The sequence below is a fragment of the Astatotilapia calliptera genome, chromosome 18 (assembly GCF_900246225.1).
Source record: "Astatotilapia calliptera chromosome 18, fAstCal1.2, whole genome shotgun sequence".
Classification (NCBI taxonomy): Eukaryota; Metazoa; Chordata; class Actinopteri; order Cichliformes; family Cichlidae; genus Astatotilapia; species Astatotilapia calliptera.
Window position 1 is genome coordinate 26,853,315 of NC_039319.1, and position 17,197 is coordinate 26,870,511.

Below are 17,197 nucleotides of genomic sequence, written 5' to 3' on the forward strand. Positions count from 1 at the left end.
CTTTAGTCTCATTAAAGAGTTCTAGAGCTGCAACTCTCACATTAAAGAACTCTGGAAACTTCTTTCTGCTCATCCCTTTGGAGCAGCTGCCAGACGTGACACTTCTCAAAACTGTTTTTGAGCGGAAAAGAGAAGAGAGGGTGATCCCGAGTAAACTCGCCGATGTGAACGCCGTGTATTTACAAACGGGCTACAAAGTCATTTGGTCAATTAGAGAAGGAAAAGAGAAGGATGCCTTTAATGTTTACTTAAAAAAAAAAAAGTTTATTCAGTGATATTGCACTTCGAGATCACTTCTTCAATGCTTTACATGGAGATGAAAGTTTCTGAGACGATACGTGCAGTACATTGTTTTAATGAGAGCTTCTCATGAAGGCGAAAGAGAGATAAAGGGTTGGAAAACATGCGTTTAAGATGCAAGTTAAGACTGCTATTATTGGCTGAAGGCACATTTATTTACAGAAAGCAAAAAATGAATGAAAAAGGCTGCTTATCAGCGCTAAAAATACAAGCTCACCTTGCTTTTCCTAAATGCGGGTAGTTTTACATGCTTCCTTTTTATGTGGTGTAGAGCTGCACATCATAAGCTGTGTGATCTTGATGGAAATCAAGTGTGTGTGTGTGTGAGGTCATGACTGCCCTAGATTCTTTACCATGCATTGATAATGTGTGGTCACAGCAACCTGCTGAGGATGAGAAGCCACCATCTTCCTTTTCTAAACTTTATCCTTCTCCTATCTCTCCTCCCCCATCCCTCCTGCACTCTACCATCTCTCACGTGGGGGGGGGAGGCTCACACCAGACCCAGGATGCGTGCCACCCACCAGTTGCAGGGCATGATAACTCGGCAGGCCACCCTGCAGCCCCTGTAGTGGTAGGGCCATGGGTGGAAGCCTTGGAGAGGCTCGCAGATCCTCTGACAGTGGGTGTAGCCGCGGCGGCACTCTCTGCAGCACACGCCCTCGTGGTCCAGCCTGGGGTCGATGTTCATGTCCTGCTCGCCCTCGAGGCCTCTCTGAGAGGAGGGAGAAGAGAGGAGAGCGGTCAGAGTGAGGCGTTCTTCGGCAGGGCGGCAAAAGCTTGTTTTAAACCAATTAAAAATGGATTTCCGACAGGCTGTGATGGGGGAGGAGGGGATGTTGTCACATGTGGGTTTTTGTTGTCAAATATTTTCTTTTTTCAGAAACGGCGCTTGCTGTTTACCCCGTTCTGTGGTTGTCAGGAGTGGGTTTGGTGGGGTTTGGGTGGAGGATTAGAGAAAAAAGAAAGTGGGGCCTGTAATGAAGGGGTGAGGATGCATGTGTGTATGCATGGGACTCTGTGTGTGCTTAGCAGGGGCAAAGGGGCTGCTGAAGAGGAGGAGGTGGTGGGATGTTGTGGAATTATTCATACAGCCTCAATGCTGAAAGGAATGCTTTGGACAGCCACACACAGAAAACCGCACGCACAGACTACACGCCCACGCATACACTCAGATTTGCAGTGACAATCCGGGCCCCTCCACCGTGACCCCGGCATCTGCTGCCGCTCGCGCAGCTGTGAGAATCCCTCGCTGGGAAAAGCCGTCTCAGGTAGGCCTCAGATCTGATCGGACAGCTGCGACGCCGCGGCCCAACGTAAACACAAGAGAAGAAGAAAAAGAGGAACCGTGTGAGTCACGTTTGTGTGTGTGACTCACCTGATAGGGGTTCTCAGGGTTGAACTCCGCTTCCACGTCCTCCTCCACCTCCTGACCTGCGGCTCCGGCTGCCTGGCGGCGCTGACGGGGGGCAGCCCTCCTCTTCCTCTGGCCGCCTGCACACATCACACTCTCAGTATCTGACAGCAGACCAAATCTAGGAGCAGAATGGCACTAATGTGGCACACAGCCGTTTCTCAGTCCGCAGCTGAAGCAGAAGGAAAATTGTGTTTTGAGAACTTTTGACCTCTCAGCACGCTAAGAATTCTACACTCAGCAGCTCAGAAACTTCAAAAGGATTTCTGCCTTTCTTTCTTTATAGCCTGTTTTTCTCTCTCTCTCTCTCTGTAGCTTAAACAGCTGCGATGTTAAATGAGAATGCTTGAGACTGTTTGACCCATATTCTCTTTGTTTTTTGTAAAAACAAGAAAAAATGACTGTTTTCTTGTCTTTTTAAAAAAAAATATCCATACTACTGAAAAATCTGTTTGCTTACTACTCGAGAAGGTGGGACGGAGCCAGAAGATTGGCAGGTCGCCGCACAAGTCCTTGATCTTGTTGCTGAGGAAACCAGAGTCCGAGAGGGGTGTTTCAGCTGCTACCCAGATCAAATCATCGTCGAACTTGGCCGGGATCACTTCATCCTCCTTTTGTGGGTGGGAAAAGCAGATGAGACTGATATGCAAGTAAAAATCTTTCAAAACACACACACACGGCTGCCAAAGGTGTAACATCACACTTCTTGTATCTTGTTATGCTTTAAACAGTCCACACTCTCTGCATCCTGCCCAAGTCTAATCTGAATTAATGCTGCGCTGTTAGTGCTTTTATGTGAACATAAAACAGAGTAGTAAAAAGGGAGCCCTTGAGGCTTTAGTGTACACATTTCCCTTTTGCGCTGACGTCTCGCTGTACACACAGTGTCAGAACTCATCAGCTTCTGAAGAGAAGAGACTGGATGTCCTAAATTTGCAGGTTTCTGCAGATCAACTAATGAGGTTTGCAGAGGAGACACTGAATAAACATACATACTCTGTATCCACAGCCTGCCAGGTGAGGCACGGGTGAGGGTGGGGTGGAGGCGGCTCTGTGGGGATGAATTTGCCCAGAGGCGTTTGTTCCTGAGGGCTGCGCTACACAAGCCACAGACATGTTTATGGACTGTTATCCTCCAACCTTTTAGAAGCGCTGCTCTGTGTGTGTGTGTGTGTGTGTGTGTGTGTGTGTGTGTGTGTGTGTGTGTGTGTGTGTGTGTGTGTGTGTGTGTTTTCTCTCTCAGCTCAAATGATTTGCTGGAGGGACAAATAAAAGCGGGGGTCCTTCTTCACTGTTCGACTGACTGATAAGAGTTTATCTGACCCACTCTCTCTCTCTCTGGAAGGAGATGTGTGTGTGTGTGTGTGTGTGTGTGTGTGTGTGTGTGTGTGTGTGTGTGTGTGTGTGTGTGTGTGTGTGTGCTTATCTAACCCATATTTGCCATCACTCTAAATTATAGCAAATGACCAGCCCACGGCAACCATTATAACAACATCTCCATGTCTCCAAATGCATGCACACAAACACGCACACACACACACATACACAACGTCCAAATAATCATTTATGAGGCAAAGAGAGGCAATAACGCAAACGCGCACAAAAGCGCAAACGTGAAATAAATGATCGTTTATGAGGCAGATAGAGGCAATAAGAGCAGCCCTGCGTGATAATTAATTGTGTTTGTGCACGCCAGTGTGCACGTGCACAGGCGAGCGTGTATGAGCCGCGTGCTCACGAGAGCGATTTGGTTGATGTGGATTTATGTGGATGTGAGGCTTATGCAGAACTAAATGATTTTAATTATCAGACAGCCTCAATTGAACAATCACAAGCTGTGGCACTGGTGATTACAATCCTCATATTGAGTGAAGACCTGCTGGGTTTATTTCTAAATCTTAATAGAGTCCAAGTTATATGATGGGAAGCCACACACAAAAGTCGCATATGTGGCTTGGAGAGCGCTTCACGATTTTAGCATCAGATCAAATGAACACAGCGTGCTAAACAGAGATACTTTATGAGAGCTTTTTATAGTGTAACTGGTGACATCAGTAATAATCTTTGCTTTGCCTGAGTTGAACTGATTCAAAGCAGGCTGAGTGAGAAGGCAGTTAAAGCGCTTGAGAATAAAGTGTTGTATGAGTATGTGTGAAAAGGGAAATGTTGCTTGTAGTAAAAAGTGCTTTGAGTAATTCGAAATATTGCTTTAGCATATTATCCCGTAAAATGTTTCTTATTTTAGCTGTCATGTTTTAAGTAAGTAAAAATAATGCAGATCATTTCAAGAACCAAAGGGGCAAATTTGTTTGCTCCTGTCTGATAAAACAGTGTGCTGACTGTAAGTCTGCTCGAGCAGTGCTACTTTAAGTTAAATGCTAAAACGCTTGACACAGTAAAGTTTTGCAACTTTAATATTAGTAGCGTTAGCTTAACATTTTCCCCATCTATCATTTACTAATTAGTGTACTGTTTTGTATGCTAATTACTTTCCTATAACTAAGCAATGCTATTAATTTAACAACATTTTTACACAAATGTTGGTTACACTGAAATTCAGACTCAGTGACGGTGTTTTTTGGAGAAGTGAGCAAAAAAGCTATAACTGCTGACCCTGTGGGAGACCTCAGGATTGCTGCTGTATTTTGTGGTTGCTCATATAACAGAGGAGCTCTCAAATTTACAAGGAGCAAAGAAAGCCCTTGTAATGTTTACACTAGCTTTCACTGCTTTGGCTTTTTGCTCAGTTGACTGTAACAGCTGATTCAAATATTTCTCCATACCTGTCCACTAGCTTGCCTGCTAACTGGCTAAGCTACACACCACAGCATGATGTATCTGTGATTAAACTAGACATATTGTTTTATCACAAACTAGCATGATATGTCACAACTGTGATGGCTCAAGGATGAAGTGAGAGCAACACAATATGTTGTGTTGTTGTTTATATATGCAGTTTTTGTTTGGTTGGTTTTTTGTCAATGATTCGGGCTAATTTTATGATATTTCAGATTATATCGAACACCCTTTAAATATGGGTCAAGACCACTCTTTGAGAACTTGAAACCTCACCCATCTCATGGCATGATTTAAAATTTGCAACAGCTGGTACTCCAAAGAAAAACTTGGAGATTACTGAAGGTCATAAAGGTGTGGCCATAATTTCATGGGAAAACTGGAGTTGCAATACAGTAGCATGGACCAATGTGATGGACCAGCACACGACACTGCCTCACTATTTGAATGAAGGAAAAGAGAGGAGTTTTTGTTTGTAAAGGAAAAATAATTCACTCTAAATTATTATTTGAAAAAAAAAAAAAAGCCCAAAGAAGCAAGTCCAAAGTGACCGCTGACATCTGGAAAATATGGAGGCATAACTAAACACAAATTATTGAGCGTTTCAGTTAAATGTAGGCCTGTACTGAGAAAAAAAGTGCTGTTGGTAACAAAACATACAGCATAAAATCAACCCACCAGCTCAAACGTCATCGATTCCTTGTTCAGAGCCTCCACGTCTGGTAGATGAGCTTTCACCTGTGTCTTGATGTAACACTTCTCTCCTGCTGAAAACCGGATCCCTGTGATTCCCTGGATAAAGAATTTGAAAAACCAGGGAATGGGGGACACAAATTAAAAGATGTACACTACACCTCACTTAATTTCTGGGGACATTAACCTATTTCCCCCCTGGACAGTCTGAAGGTTTCCATCACAAACATATCACAAATAAAATCTGTCAGGTTTTGATTGAATTTAGGGCAGTCATAAATGTGAGCACTCTCTCAGATTGAGAAAATACAATCACAGGGGACACTGTGATTAAAAAGGTCAAAATTTTAATACATAAAAGGCTAAAACTGCTGCTTCACTAGTCTGATTGGCCTGGTTGGGGCACTTTAATTAAAGGTCAAAAACCACCAGTCTGAACGTAATGAAAATTGGAGGGACAGTGCATCTCGACACTGATTGCCCCTGAGGGGATAACTCGCCTGCTTGTTCTTAATTTCTGCTCCGTGATAATGAGCTGATGGCTTCGACCAGTCTGATCGACTTTTCCTCTGATGCTTTAAACAGCCTCCTGATACACATTAACATATATATATATATATATATATATATATATATATATATATATATATATATATATATATATATATATATATATATATGTATATATATATATGTATATATATATATATATATATATATATATGTATATATATATATGTATATATATATATATATATATATATATATATATATGTATATATATATATATGTATATATATATATATGTATATATATATATATATATTTATATATATATATATATATATATATATATATATATATATATATATATATATATTTATATATTTTATATATATATATATATATATATTTTATATATATATATATATAAATATATATATATATTTCATCTGGTTACGTTGACCTGAACTCACAATCTCGAAGTCATGGACCTCCACGGCCTCGTCTGCTCCGCTGCCGGTGCTGAATCTCTCCATGTTATTGGCAGTGTCGATCTCCATTGAACCTTCTTCCACTTTGCCATTGATGCTCATGCTGTAGTGGACATTGTAGACCTACACACACACACAAGCTTTTCTGACTGGCATGTAAAGTATGAAAGTCCTGAGACTCACCCCACCCCAGGCATTCGCTCTTTCACTCTCCCTCCATCTCTAATCTTACCCTGTGACTTCTCCTCGCACATACCACCTCATTTTTTTCCTTCTCAAATGCTCATCAGAAGAATAGTACCCTCACAGCTCCCCAGTAATGTAATTACCCGCCTACAGAGCCTCTCCATCATGCGTTAATAACATTTTCTAACTTCTTACTGGGAGAAAAACACTCTCAGAAAGCAAAATTTGGCCTCTCATTTCTTACACCTCTTGCCCCCGGAGCATCAGCTGGACCCTGAAAACTCTCCCACAACCCCACCCCTCATTCCAACCCAGCCAAGGGTCCTCTATATACACCACCCGCACACACACAGGCACACAACGCCTCCATTCACCAAGCTCTGCCTCAGACTGTACCATGAAATGGGAGTGTTTCATTTACATTTTTACTGTTTGCCTACACTGCAAAAATAACCCATCTTGAAGAAGTGCTTTAGTCTGCAGAGACTTTTTTAATTTAAACAAGTTTAAAAAGAAGAAGAAGGAGAAAAAACTACCAGTGATGACTACGTTTCACTTGTTCCTAATTTCAAACAGCTTGTTTCAACAATGTCTTCAGTTAAGGGATGTTAGTTTTATAGAGTGTGGGAGCTGTTTTTTTTCTTTGGTAGCAGGGACTAAATGGGTGTTTGGTGGCTGTGCATGGATAAAAGAGGGAATGGTCTTTGGAGCCTGTGCTGCACCCAGTCCCTAGTAATATATAAATTTCTGATGAATACCTAAATAGATCTTGGAATATGCAAATAAAAAAAGTAGATTCTGAGCTGGAATGCTCCATATATTCACTTGCATGTTAACTACATTTGAAAAATAGCTTTTAGGTAGTTTAAGATCATATTTTCATACAGTTTAAAAGTTGATATGATATATATATATATATATATATATATATATATATATATATATATATATATATATATATATATATAACAGCTGTTATATATATATATATATATATATATATATATATATATATATATATAATAGCTGTTATATATATAACAGCAGTGAAGTATCACTCTTACATGGTTTTCATTGTTGTTCCAGAAGTAGAAGGCTCCGACGGCTCCCAGCAGAAGCAGGAGGGCTCCGGTTATGAGCACCGCGACCCCGGCCTTCAGTAGGCGGCCGGTGGCAGCGGGTTTGACCGCCAAGGCGGAGTACGCCTAAGGTGAAAAAACAAGCAACCCTCTAAAAATGAGAGCATGGTACAACAGCACAGCTAACTCTTGATAACACAGCGTTACGGCTATGCAGCAGTTATGGGATTCAAAGTTATCTATCCAGCTTTTGGTCTTGAACACACACACACATGTCTGGTTTGCTATGTTTGTGGGGACATCCCATTGACATAATGCTTTCCCTAGCTGCTTGCCCTAATCCTAACCATTAAAAATGAATGCCTAACCCTAACCCTAAACCTAAACATAACCTAATCGTAACCCTGACACTTAAACCACATTTTGAGTGTGAAAAATGCCTTCAACCCCATGAAAACCTGGATTTTCGTCCCCACCACAGCTGTTGGTCCCCACCAGTATAATAGATTTCAGATTTTGGTCCCCACCAACATAGTAAGAACCCGTACACACACAAACACACGTAAGACAGCCTGCATCATGGAGCAGAGTGGCGGACTGGACTGTACAACTCACCGGGGGCATGAACTGATGCAGGTCCTCTGGTCCCGCCAAGGCAATCGGTACTTTCTCTGAGTTCTCAGCCATGACTGAAGCCAAACACCTGAGGAGACCCCAGTCCACTCTCTCTCTCTCTCCTCTCTCTCTCAGGGGAGGGGGAGGATAGACACTCCTCAGTCACGCAGGCACTCTTTTCTGTTGCTGTCGTGCTGAAGGTTTCCTGACTTTACAGATAAAACTAAAACTTCCAGCTGATGACCATCACATGCAGTAACCTCTTATGAGCCAGTTGTTTTATACCTTCTGTCAAAAAATATATATATATTAATGACCCCCCCCCCCCTCTTTGAAGTTCGTATAGGCTGCTCATGCAACTTGCATGAGTTTGATATAACTTTGTGACAACCTCAGACCGTGAAATCTATTCAGCAGGACGAGGGAAGCATAGGGTTGTCTCCCCGTATCACCGTACCCTCCTCCCTCTCGCTGCTTTTCAAAGCTCTACAGACTGTTTCGGGGTCAAAGGTGACTCTGGCGGAATGTCGCATGGATTTTTTTTTTCTTTCCCACCCTGGAGACGGTGTATTTACATGGCACTGTGCAAAGGCAGCAGCTTGTTGGACAGATTCCCACCGCATTTTCCCCTGTCTGCGTCCAGGGCTGTGGTTGCTGTTATTAAAAAAAGGAAAAAAAAAAAAAAAAGCCCGAATCCATGAATGATAATGATGGGATTACGTAAGGGGCGCACGGTGCTCATTTGGCAGATCGACAAAAAACATCGTGACAGGATAACAGGAAAGCTTTCCCCCACAAGGACTTCATGTACTTTGACAAAAAAAGAAAAGAAAGGAAAAAGCACAGGTGCTCTTGGATTCCTGTGTGCACCGTCAAACTTATTCTTAGGCTCCTCTGATGTATGGAAGCTCAGAAGACAAACAGCAGACGCGCTTTTACGCGTAGCCCTTGTCAGTATGAGCCTCACACATAAGCGCGCTCTCCAGGTTTTAATGATTTATATAAAGGAAACCTGAACATATCTTTAATTCATGTGTGCTATCAGCATGCAGGTCCCGTGAAAATAAATGTAGTTATTAAGTGCCTGAAAGAGTGCACAGACTAACGATGGAGGTCTTTGCTCGATATGCATGAGAGTGATTTGCTCAAAAAGAAAAAAAAAACCCTTGGCTTCTGTTCTGGCATCTCACCAGCGAAAATCGTATTCACAGAGGGGGGAAAAACTTAACTGACCTTCTTCAGCGGGCTGCAAGGACAGAGGCTCACTACCGCAATAACAGCGACACCTGTTGGTTTTTACAAGACTGATGCTCCTGCAAAAAAACACAAAACCCAACGCTTCCCCCCACCAAAAAACAATGATCCTGCTTGCCCTCATTACCAATCAACTCACACTTTTCAGAACAATTTAAAGTTTATTTCCTTTCAGCGTATTGTGATGATAAAAAAAGACTTTACAGTTATTTAATTATTGCATTCAAGTCCGTTTCCTTATGTGGTTGTCAACTTGATACATTATTGGTCACCAGCCCTCCATGAAACCAGATATTGGGGGCATTTCGTTTTAAATAGCAAGCATGCATAAAGATTGATAATTACAATTCATATGTACACATCTTTTGCTTCATTATACTTTCATTATAAAAATAAAAATCTCTCAATGTACAAATCTTGCATATTATACACATCCAGTCCAGCAAGTTGTCACAAAGTGATTGGATGGACTTCAAAGGTGGCTTTTACATTAAAACAAATGAAATTTTGGGACATCAACGTGTGCGCACTCTCCACAGCAAATAGTTACATTGTTCTCATTGTCAGTTAATCATAAATTAAAAGTCTGAACACACTATACAGTTCCTTGCAAGTGAGCTTAGGGCTGTGTGTGTCTATTTTAGTCATCATTGTTGGGACAGTGTGTTGGGGTCGGGGTGTAAACGGGGATGCTTATATCGCTGATCTCTTGCACCCTCACAGGTCTGGGTGGAGTGACCAGAACATAGTCGTACTCCCTATGCAGCACCTTCTCGTACACGCTCTGCAGACCCACAGTTTTGGGGATGTGGGCCTGGTAGTAGTTGTCCCTGCGGTGAGGATCCCGGGGCAGAGAGGCCGTTTTGGAGAGACTGCTAAAGGAAGAGAGGGTCGGGGCCGGAGATGGAGCTGCGTTGGCTCTCACTGCTGAGGGGCTCCAGCAGCGATCTGAGTGACCCAGGACTTTACACTCATTGGTGCAAGCCCACAGAGCTGGAAGAGAGGAGGGTAAGAAGGTGGGGTTAGATTAGGTGCACACCACCTAGCTCACATCTCATTTGCTGATAATTTGAGCTTGAGTTAATTTTGTTGCTCTTACCATTTTGGCCACCCATGGGAGGAACTGCTGCCCCTTCTTTCTTCAGGCCAGTGTCTCCACTCACATCACTGTCACTGTCATTGAAGTCACTGTCCCCTTTGCCACTGTCTTTGCCACTGAAGGCTGGGTCCCTGGCAGAGATGGTGGTGTAAGAGTTGCCCTTCCAGATGGTGATGGGCCTCACCGCCTCTTTGCCATTCCCATACCCGGGTAGAGTAGAGTAGCCCTGCAGGAGAGGGGGGGGGGGGGGATAGAAAAACAGAGGTTAGTACCTGCTTGTTGTGTGCAACCTCCTCCTCCCCACCCTCCCCCAGCACGCTTGTCCGAAAGGTGCATCTCACCTCGTGTTTATTCCCCCGGAGCTTGCTGTTGTTGTCTGAGTCATACACGCAGGGCACTTCACTGCCGTCCTCCGAGGCCGAGCACATGTCGCTGCCCCCAGGGTGAGCCGAGGTGAACGCCCCTGGCTGGCCACTGTACGACTGTCCGTCAAAACCCGCCTCTCCCCCGGCTCCGTGGAGAGGCAGGAGCGGGTTGTCCACCACGTGGCTCCTACCCCGCTCCAGAGCGCCCTTCTCCCCGTACGAGTCGCTGTCATCTCCGCTCTTGTCCCGCTTACGCCGGTTGCAGGTGGTGGCGATGAGGATGATGGCGAGCAGCAGGAGAGTGCAGCTCCCCGCGAGGACAACGATAATCACCACCGACAGGTCCCACTGCGCGTGCACCTCCTCCCCGCCGCCTGGCTGGTACACGGTTCTGTCGCTCGGCGGGGAGCCCGCGATGATGAGGAAGTGGAGCGTGGCTGTGGAGGTGAGTGCGGGCCTCCCGTTGTCACTCACCGTGACGGTCACGCTCAGGGTTTCGTCCACGTTTTGGCTCAGCACCTGGTTCAGGTAGATCTCCCCTGTGGCTTTGTTAACGGAGAACACAGAGGGCTCGCCGGTGGCCAGTCCGTAGGACAGCTCCGCGTTCACGCCCTCGTCTGCGTCCCGAGCCTCCACGCGGGTAATGACGTAGCCGCTCGGTGAGTCCCGGGGCAGGAGGACTTCAGCGGAGCCGTTGTTGAGCGCCGGCTGAGTGATATACGGCGCGTTATCGTTCTGGTCCACTATCCTAACGTACACGCTCGCGCTGCCGGACAGCGGCGGGGAGCCGGCGTCGCTGGCCGTGATTCGGAGCTCCAGCTGCTTCATAACTTCATAGTTGAAGCTCCGGAGCGCGTAAAGCGAACCGCTGGCAGGGTCTAGAGACACAAAGGTGGAAATGGGGGAGCCCATGAAATAAGTGTCCGCCAGTTTATAAGTGACCTTCCCGTTTGACCCCATGTCGACGTCCCGCGCCACTACTGTGGTGATGTACGCGCCGGGCGCGTTGTTCTCCACGACCGACACTTCGTACACAGGCTTGCTGAACACCGGCGCGTTGTCGTTCTCATCCGTCAGTCTGATGGTGTACTGAGTGATGGTCCTGAAGGGAGGGGAGCCCAAATCCTCCGCCACCACTGTGAGGTTATACTCGGGGATTTTCTCACGGTCCAGTGGGCTGGTGCTCACAATCATGAAGCTGTCCTCGTACGCCTGCTGCAGTCGGAAGTGATCGTGTCCGTACAGCGTGCAGTGCACCTGCCCGTTAGCGCCCGAGTCTCTGTCCGAGGTGCTGACCAGAGCCACGAAACTCTCTCTGGCTGCCGCCTCAGTTATGTACGCTATTCCCGCCGTGATGGACGTCATCGGGGTGATTGAGATCTCCGGCGCGTTGTCGTTAACGTCCTGCACCTGCACGACAATTTTACAGATGGCCGGGCTCGGGTTCGGACCCAGGTCAGTGGCCTGGACGTCAAACTCGTACGTGGTCTTACTTTCAAAGTCAACCGGGCTCTCCAGAGTGAGCCGCCCGCTTTTTCTGTCCACTCTGAAGAGTTGTCGTATTTCCGGGGGCACCTGGTGACCGAACCCGTACACCACCTCACCATTCAGCCCTTCGTCCGGGTCCTCGGCGTTCAAGTCCAGCAAGAGGGTGCCCACAGGCGCGTCCTCGGGCAGGTCCACGGAGAAGCTGCTCCTGTCGAACACCGGGCTGTTGTCGTTGTAGTCTTTCACCTTGATGTTTATGCGCGTCGTTCCGCTGCGGGACGGGTTGCCGCCGTCCATGGCGACCAGCTCCAGCGCGTAAGAAGCTTGCGTCTCCCGGTCCAGCTCCTTCATGAGCACCAGCTCCGCATATTTAACCCCGTCGGCCCTGCTGAGCACGTCGATCGAAAAGTGGCTGTTAACAGAGATCTGGTAGCTTTGGATGTAATTTGTCCCAACATCCTCATCCACGGCAAAGTCCAGGGGGATCCGGGTGCCCACCGCTGTGTTCTCGGAGATCTCCAGACTCGACTCTTTCCGGGGAAACTCGGGAGAGTTGTCGTTGATGTCCTTGACCTCCACCTCAACGTGAATGAGCTTGAACTGCTCTTTGGAGAAGCTGACCACGTCGAAAGCGATGAGGCAGTGCAGGGTGTGTTTGCAGATCCGTTCTCTGTCTATCCTCTCTCCGATGGTCAGCTGCCCGTCGCTCTCTCTCAGACGGATGAAAGACGAGTTGAACTGTTTCATCATCCTGAAACTGTTCCTGGAAGAAGAGGCAGAGGAGGAAGTGTCCTTGGCTAAGTTTCCAATCACCGTCCCCGGTGCGTCTTCCTCAAATGTCTGATATTTCACCGTCTTTCCGTGCGTGACAGCAGCCAGGCTTATCAGAGAGGCGCACACTAGCACCAACAGCCCGTTCCACCCTGTTTCTCCCATCTTCGCACCTTCTCTCCTAAATATTCTGAAATTCAGCAGAGCGTCCTCACTCAGTCCAATTCAAAGTTTAAACCAAACGCACCTGAGAAAAAAAACAAAAACAAGAGTTCTTCCCGCCCTCTAATCAACTCTCCGGGGTTGTTTTTTGTTCAGATAAAGCCCACAATAAATATTCCATATGTCTTTCAATGCGCACTCTGGATGCGCTCCGCTCTCTCTCTCGACTGGAGGTGTGCTGCTCTCTCAGCGCAAGAGGGCTGCAGTGTCTGCAGGAGGGTTTATACGGCGAGGCATGCAAATGAGCCTCACTGTGACCAATCCGGGCTTTGAGATAGAGGGGGAAAAGAGAGGGGGGACTTCAGAAAGACCTCTATACCCTGTTTAGAGATTCCTGGACTGTGCGGAGAAACTTGGCTCCCAATATGTGGGCTAAACGCGGGGCTTGATTTAATACTGCTATAGTTTCCTTTGCTTGTTTATATTCCTGGGGCTGTTAAATGAGTCTGCGCACCGACACGCGGGGAGGGGGGCCACGGAGATGCGCAGTGTCCCTGAGCTAGAGGACAAAGCATTTGAATAGGAGTGTCTGCTCGGGATGCTTTACCTCTACAAGCCTTATTTCAGTATGAACAGATTTATGTTCAAACGCTGTTTGCTCGGATCATCAGGCACGCGTGTCCTGTGTCAGTGTGGAAGCAGCCACTGGTGGTGGTGGTGGGGAGGGGGAACTGCCCCAGTGACCTCTCCATCTCTGATACAGTACAATAACTTAACACATGCAGGAAACATGACACCGTTTGTTCTGTGTTGGCACTGAGGGGCTCAGATGGATAGAGAGGATTTCACGTAGTTTACTTTTGATAGACTCATTATGCTGACACAGCTCAGCGTGCCGAATGACTCAAAAAGAAATGTGGCTTAACTGGAAGTAAGAGACTCGGTTTTTTTTCCTTTTTTGGGCTCTTTTTTAAAAAAAAAAAAAATCTCATTAACCCTAGAACACTATCGCTGGGTGATTTACACCCGAGAAAATACATTTACATCATTTCTCTCTCCTGCAGCTGTTTGCGTGTCGAGGAGCCTGTGCCATCACCAGGGAAGTCTCAAATGTCCCAGGAATGGGTGGACCAAAGACCAGCTTTCCAGAGTCATTATTTTGTTTTAGGAGTTTTATTTTTCATTTTGTTAGACATGGCACAGTTGAAAGTAAAAGACGACCACTCTAATTTGTCATGTGTTGTCATATTTTGATATATTTGATTACTTTTCATTGGTTATATTATATCGGGTAAAAATCACCCGGCATTAGTGATCGTGTTACTATTTATAGCGATAGTGTTCCAGGGTTAATAAATTCCTTAAATTTCCTCTGCCCTATGTTCATTCATCCCCCCTGTGTGTTGTAATCCAGTAATTGTTTTCCTATCAGATCATATCTGAGGCGGGAAACGGACTATATCCACTGAAGCATCGATTTTTATTCTAAATCTGTCTCAGCTCGGATCTTCTCACGAGATGTCTTGTACGAGAGAGCGGGGGATTTTTTTTTAATTAAAGCCAGTGTAACGTCCCGATTTAATATACGACTCTCTTTGGCCTCGGCTGCCAGAACAGAGAGGCGCAGGTGAGGACGACACACACACACACACACACACACACACACACACACACACACACACACACACACACACACCCGTTACAAATGGGATTTGGCTGTAAACGCGGGGGGGGGGGGGGGGGGGGGGATTTATCAGGATTTCAATAGTGAGATTATATCAAAGGTCCATGAAGCCCTCGTTAGTAGCGGTGGGATAATGGCATGGCAGGGCCTCCCTTTTGCAGGCGTCCATGCCGGTATTGTGGCCCCCTGAGCCGGTTGTGGGGACCCTAACCCCCTGCAACCTCCACACAGCCCTCGCCTAACTGCAGCATAATGAGGCAAAGCCACATGTAGCCTTTGTACCCTCCCCTCCACCCCCCTTTCCCCACGACTCCTTTCATTACATGGAGATGGGAGATGAATTGCCCTGGACATCAGGGTCCCTTCTATTAAAATACATTTAGAGAGTGGGACCGGGCCCCGTCACGGATCTTTAAGGGGATTTTCTCATTCTCGCCCACTGGACTCACTTTCCCTCTCTCTTGCTCTCTTTTCTCCTCATTCACCCTCCTCCTCCTCCTCCTCTCCCCCTCACGCCTTTTCAGTGGCAACACTTGCCTTGCAGTGGAAGCTAATATCACTTGGCATGTTCTATAAAGAACCCATCTGCCACAGAAAGTCAAATAGAAGACACCTGAATGGACAACATCCAGTCAAGCAGCTTGCAGAGTTAGACACAGTCAGGCCTGTCCTAAAAGATAAGCGCACATCACTCTGTGATTGATGAATTACTGCAAAGCTACATGGCTGTTACAGAAATATTGGTAACACTTTCCAATCAGGCACCAACAACACCCAGGATGTGCTAAATTCCTTTGACTGCATGAACCCTCTGGGACAGATCAGACTCTATAAAAGGTCTGGACAAAATTAGGCATTCACTTTTTTGTGTAATAAGTGCATAATCAACCTTTCTAACTACCATAAAAAGGTTTTATTCAAAGCTTTATAACTCATATTGTTCCAGTTTCTATATTGTAAAGGTTCTTTATAGATGACAAACATCCTGAACCTTCACAGAACATTAGGGACGTTTTGCAAATTACTTCCCTATTAGTTCCCTATGCAATTTTAAGAAGGCATTGCAGCTATGTTACTTTGAAGTTACATAAAAACATTATGAAGAGGACATTTATGCCATCTAGTAAACTTTCCCATTAATGACACTATCAAGATCATATGAGTCTATTTTTGTTGTAGGACAATCCTTTTTGTATTATTTTGTAGTTACGGTGGAATAGGTAACATCTTCACTGATAAGAATATTATGTTGAGGAAGTAATAAGAATGCCAGTATATGAGTTTAGGTTTGTCACGTGATAAGGAGCCCTTTATGAAGATGTTCCAGTTTGGTTATGTCACGCTTACACTGCAGCATTACACAGAGCACATGTGGGACATTCAGATAAGATTCCCATATTTTCCTCTGTTAGTTGCAGGGAACACAGGGATGCTCGAGAACTTATTAAAAGAACTTCTGTGGGTTTTCGAACAGCGATAACTCCCTCATGTACATTTATGCATAACACATAGGACATGTAGACTTGAAATATGACTGCACTATGCTGCTGTCCTCAAAGGAATTCCAGCAGTACTTGGTGTTGACTCCAGTAAATTCTACAAGACATGCTGTGTAAGTAAATACAAACAACAACAGTTTAGTCTGCATTTCTTGAAAGATCATATCCCACAAACTTAGTTTAGAAGTTGAAGTGAAATTTATTTTCTGCCCAAATTATTCTGGAGATGAAAGGTATACAGATACCATGTAATTAAAATAAAACACTGACTTCGTTTTACATCTAGAGGGAAGGCTTTCAGAATGGAAAGTTAGAGGCCATGTTTGCATAGTTTTTAAAATTTGCTTTCATGGCATTATTGTGTGTTTGGTGGCGATCAGGGTTATCAAGGCTGACGAGCAGGACATTGAATGTTACCTCGGGGGATATTGGGGAGGGAGCCTGTGTTAGTGTGTTTGACCTCAATAAATAGTTTGGGTATGTGCAGCTGTATGTTCTGGAAACCTGGCGGAAGAGAGGAGCTGAGCTATCAGCTGATCACTACATTGTGGTGGGTTGGATGAGGTGGTGGGGGAGCATGCTGGATGAGAACGGGCTGGCTGGATATTCCTGGCACACCTAATGATATAGTGAGGGTGGACTGGGGCGGCCCCAGTTCAGGAGATCTTCAACTCCCAGTTTGAGGAATGGGACACTGAGTTAGAATGGACAATGGTCTGCACCTCCATGGCTGAGGCTGCTGCAAGGAGCTCCGGGTGCAAGGTGGCTGGTGCCTGTTGTGATGGTAAGCCCAGAAG

General features: G+C 45.5%; 2 protein-coding genes across 2 annotated transcripts; both read right to left on the reverse strand.

Annotated features, from left to right (window-relative positions):
* Positions 1–243: 243 nt before the first annotated feature.
* On the reverse strand, positions 244–8,331 carry LOC113010141 (leukocyte cell-derived chemotaxin 1). Its single transcript, XM_026149031.1, has 7 exons — positions 8,079–8,331; positions 7,449–7,589; positions 6,181–6,321; positions 5,189–5,302; positions 2,175–2,325; positions 1,679–1,794; positions 244–1,015 (listed from the first exon to the last, which is right to left on the reverse strand). The coding sequence occupies exons 1-7, from the start codon at positions 8,148–8,150 to the stop codon at positions 794–796; spliced, it is 957 nt and encodes a 318-aa protein (XP_026004816.1). The 5' UTR covers positions 8,151–8,331; the 3' UTR covers positions 244–793.
* A 1,142-nt stretch (positions 8,332–9,473) lies between these two features.
* Positions 9,474–13,672, reverse strand: LOC113010139 (protocadherin-8). The gene is made up of 3 exons (XM_026149027.1): positions 10,773–13,672; positions 10,432–10,657; positions 9,474–10,325 (listed from the first exon to the last, which is right to left on the reverse strand). Exons 1-3 carry the CDS (start codon positions 13,218–13,220, stop codon positions 9,973–9,975), a joined length of 3,027 nt encoding a protein of 1,008 aa, XP_026004812.1. The 5' UTR covers positions 13,221–13,672; the 3' UTR covers positions 9,474–9,972.
* Positions 13,673–17,197: the final 3,525 nt, after the last annotated feature.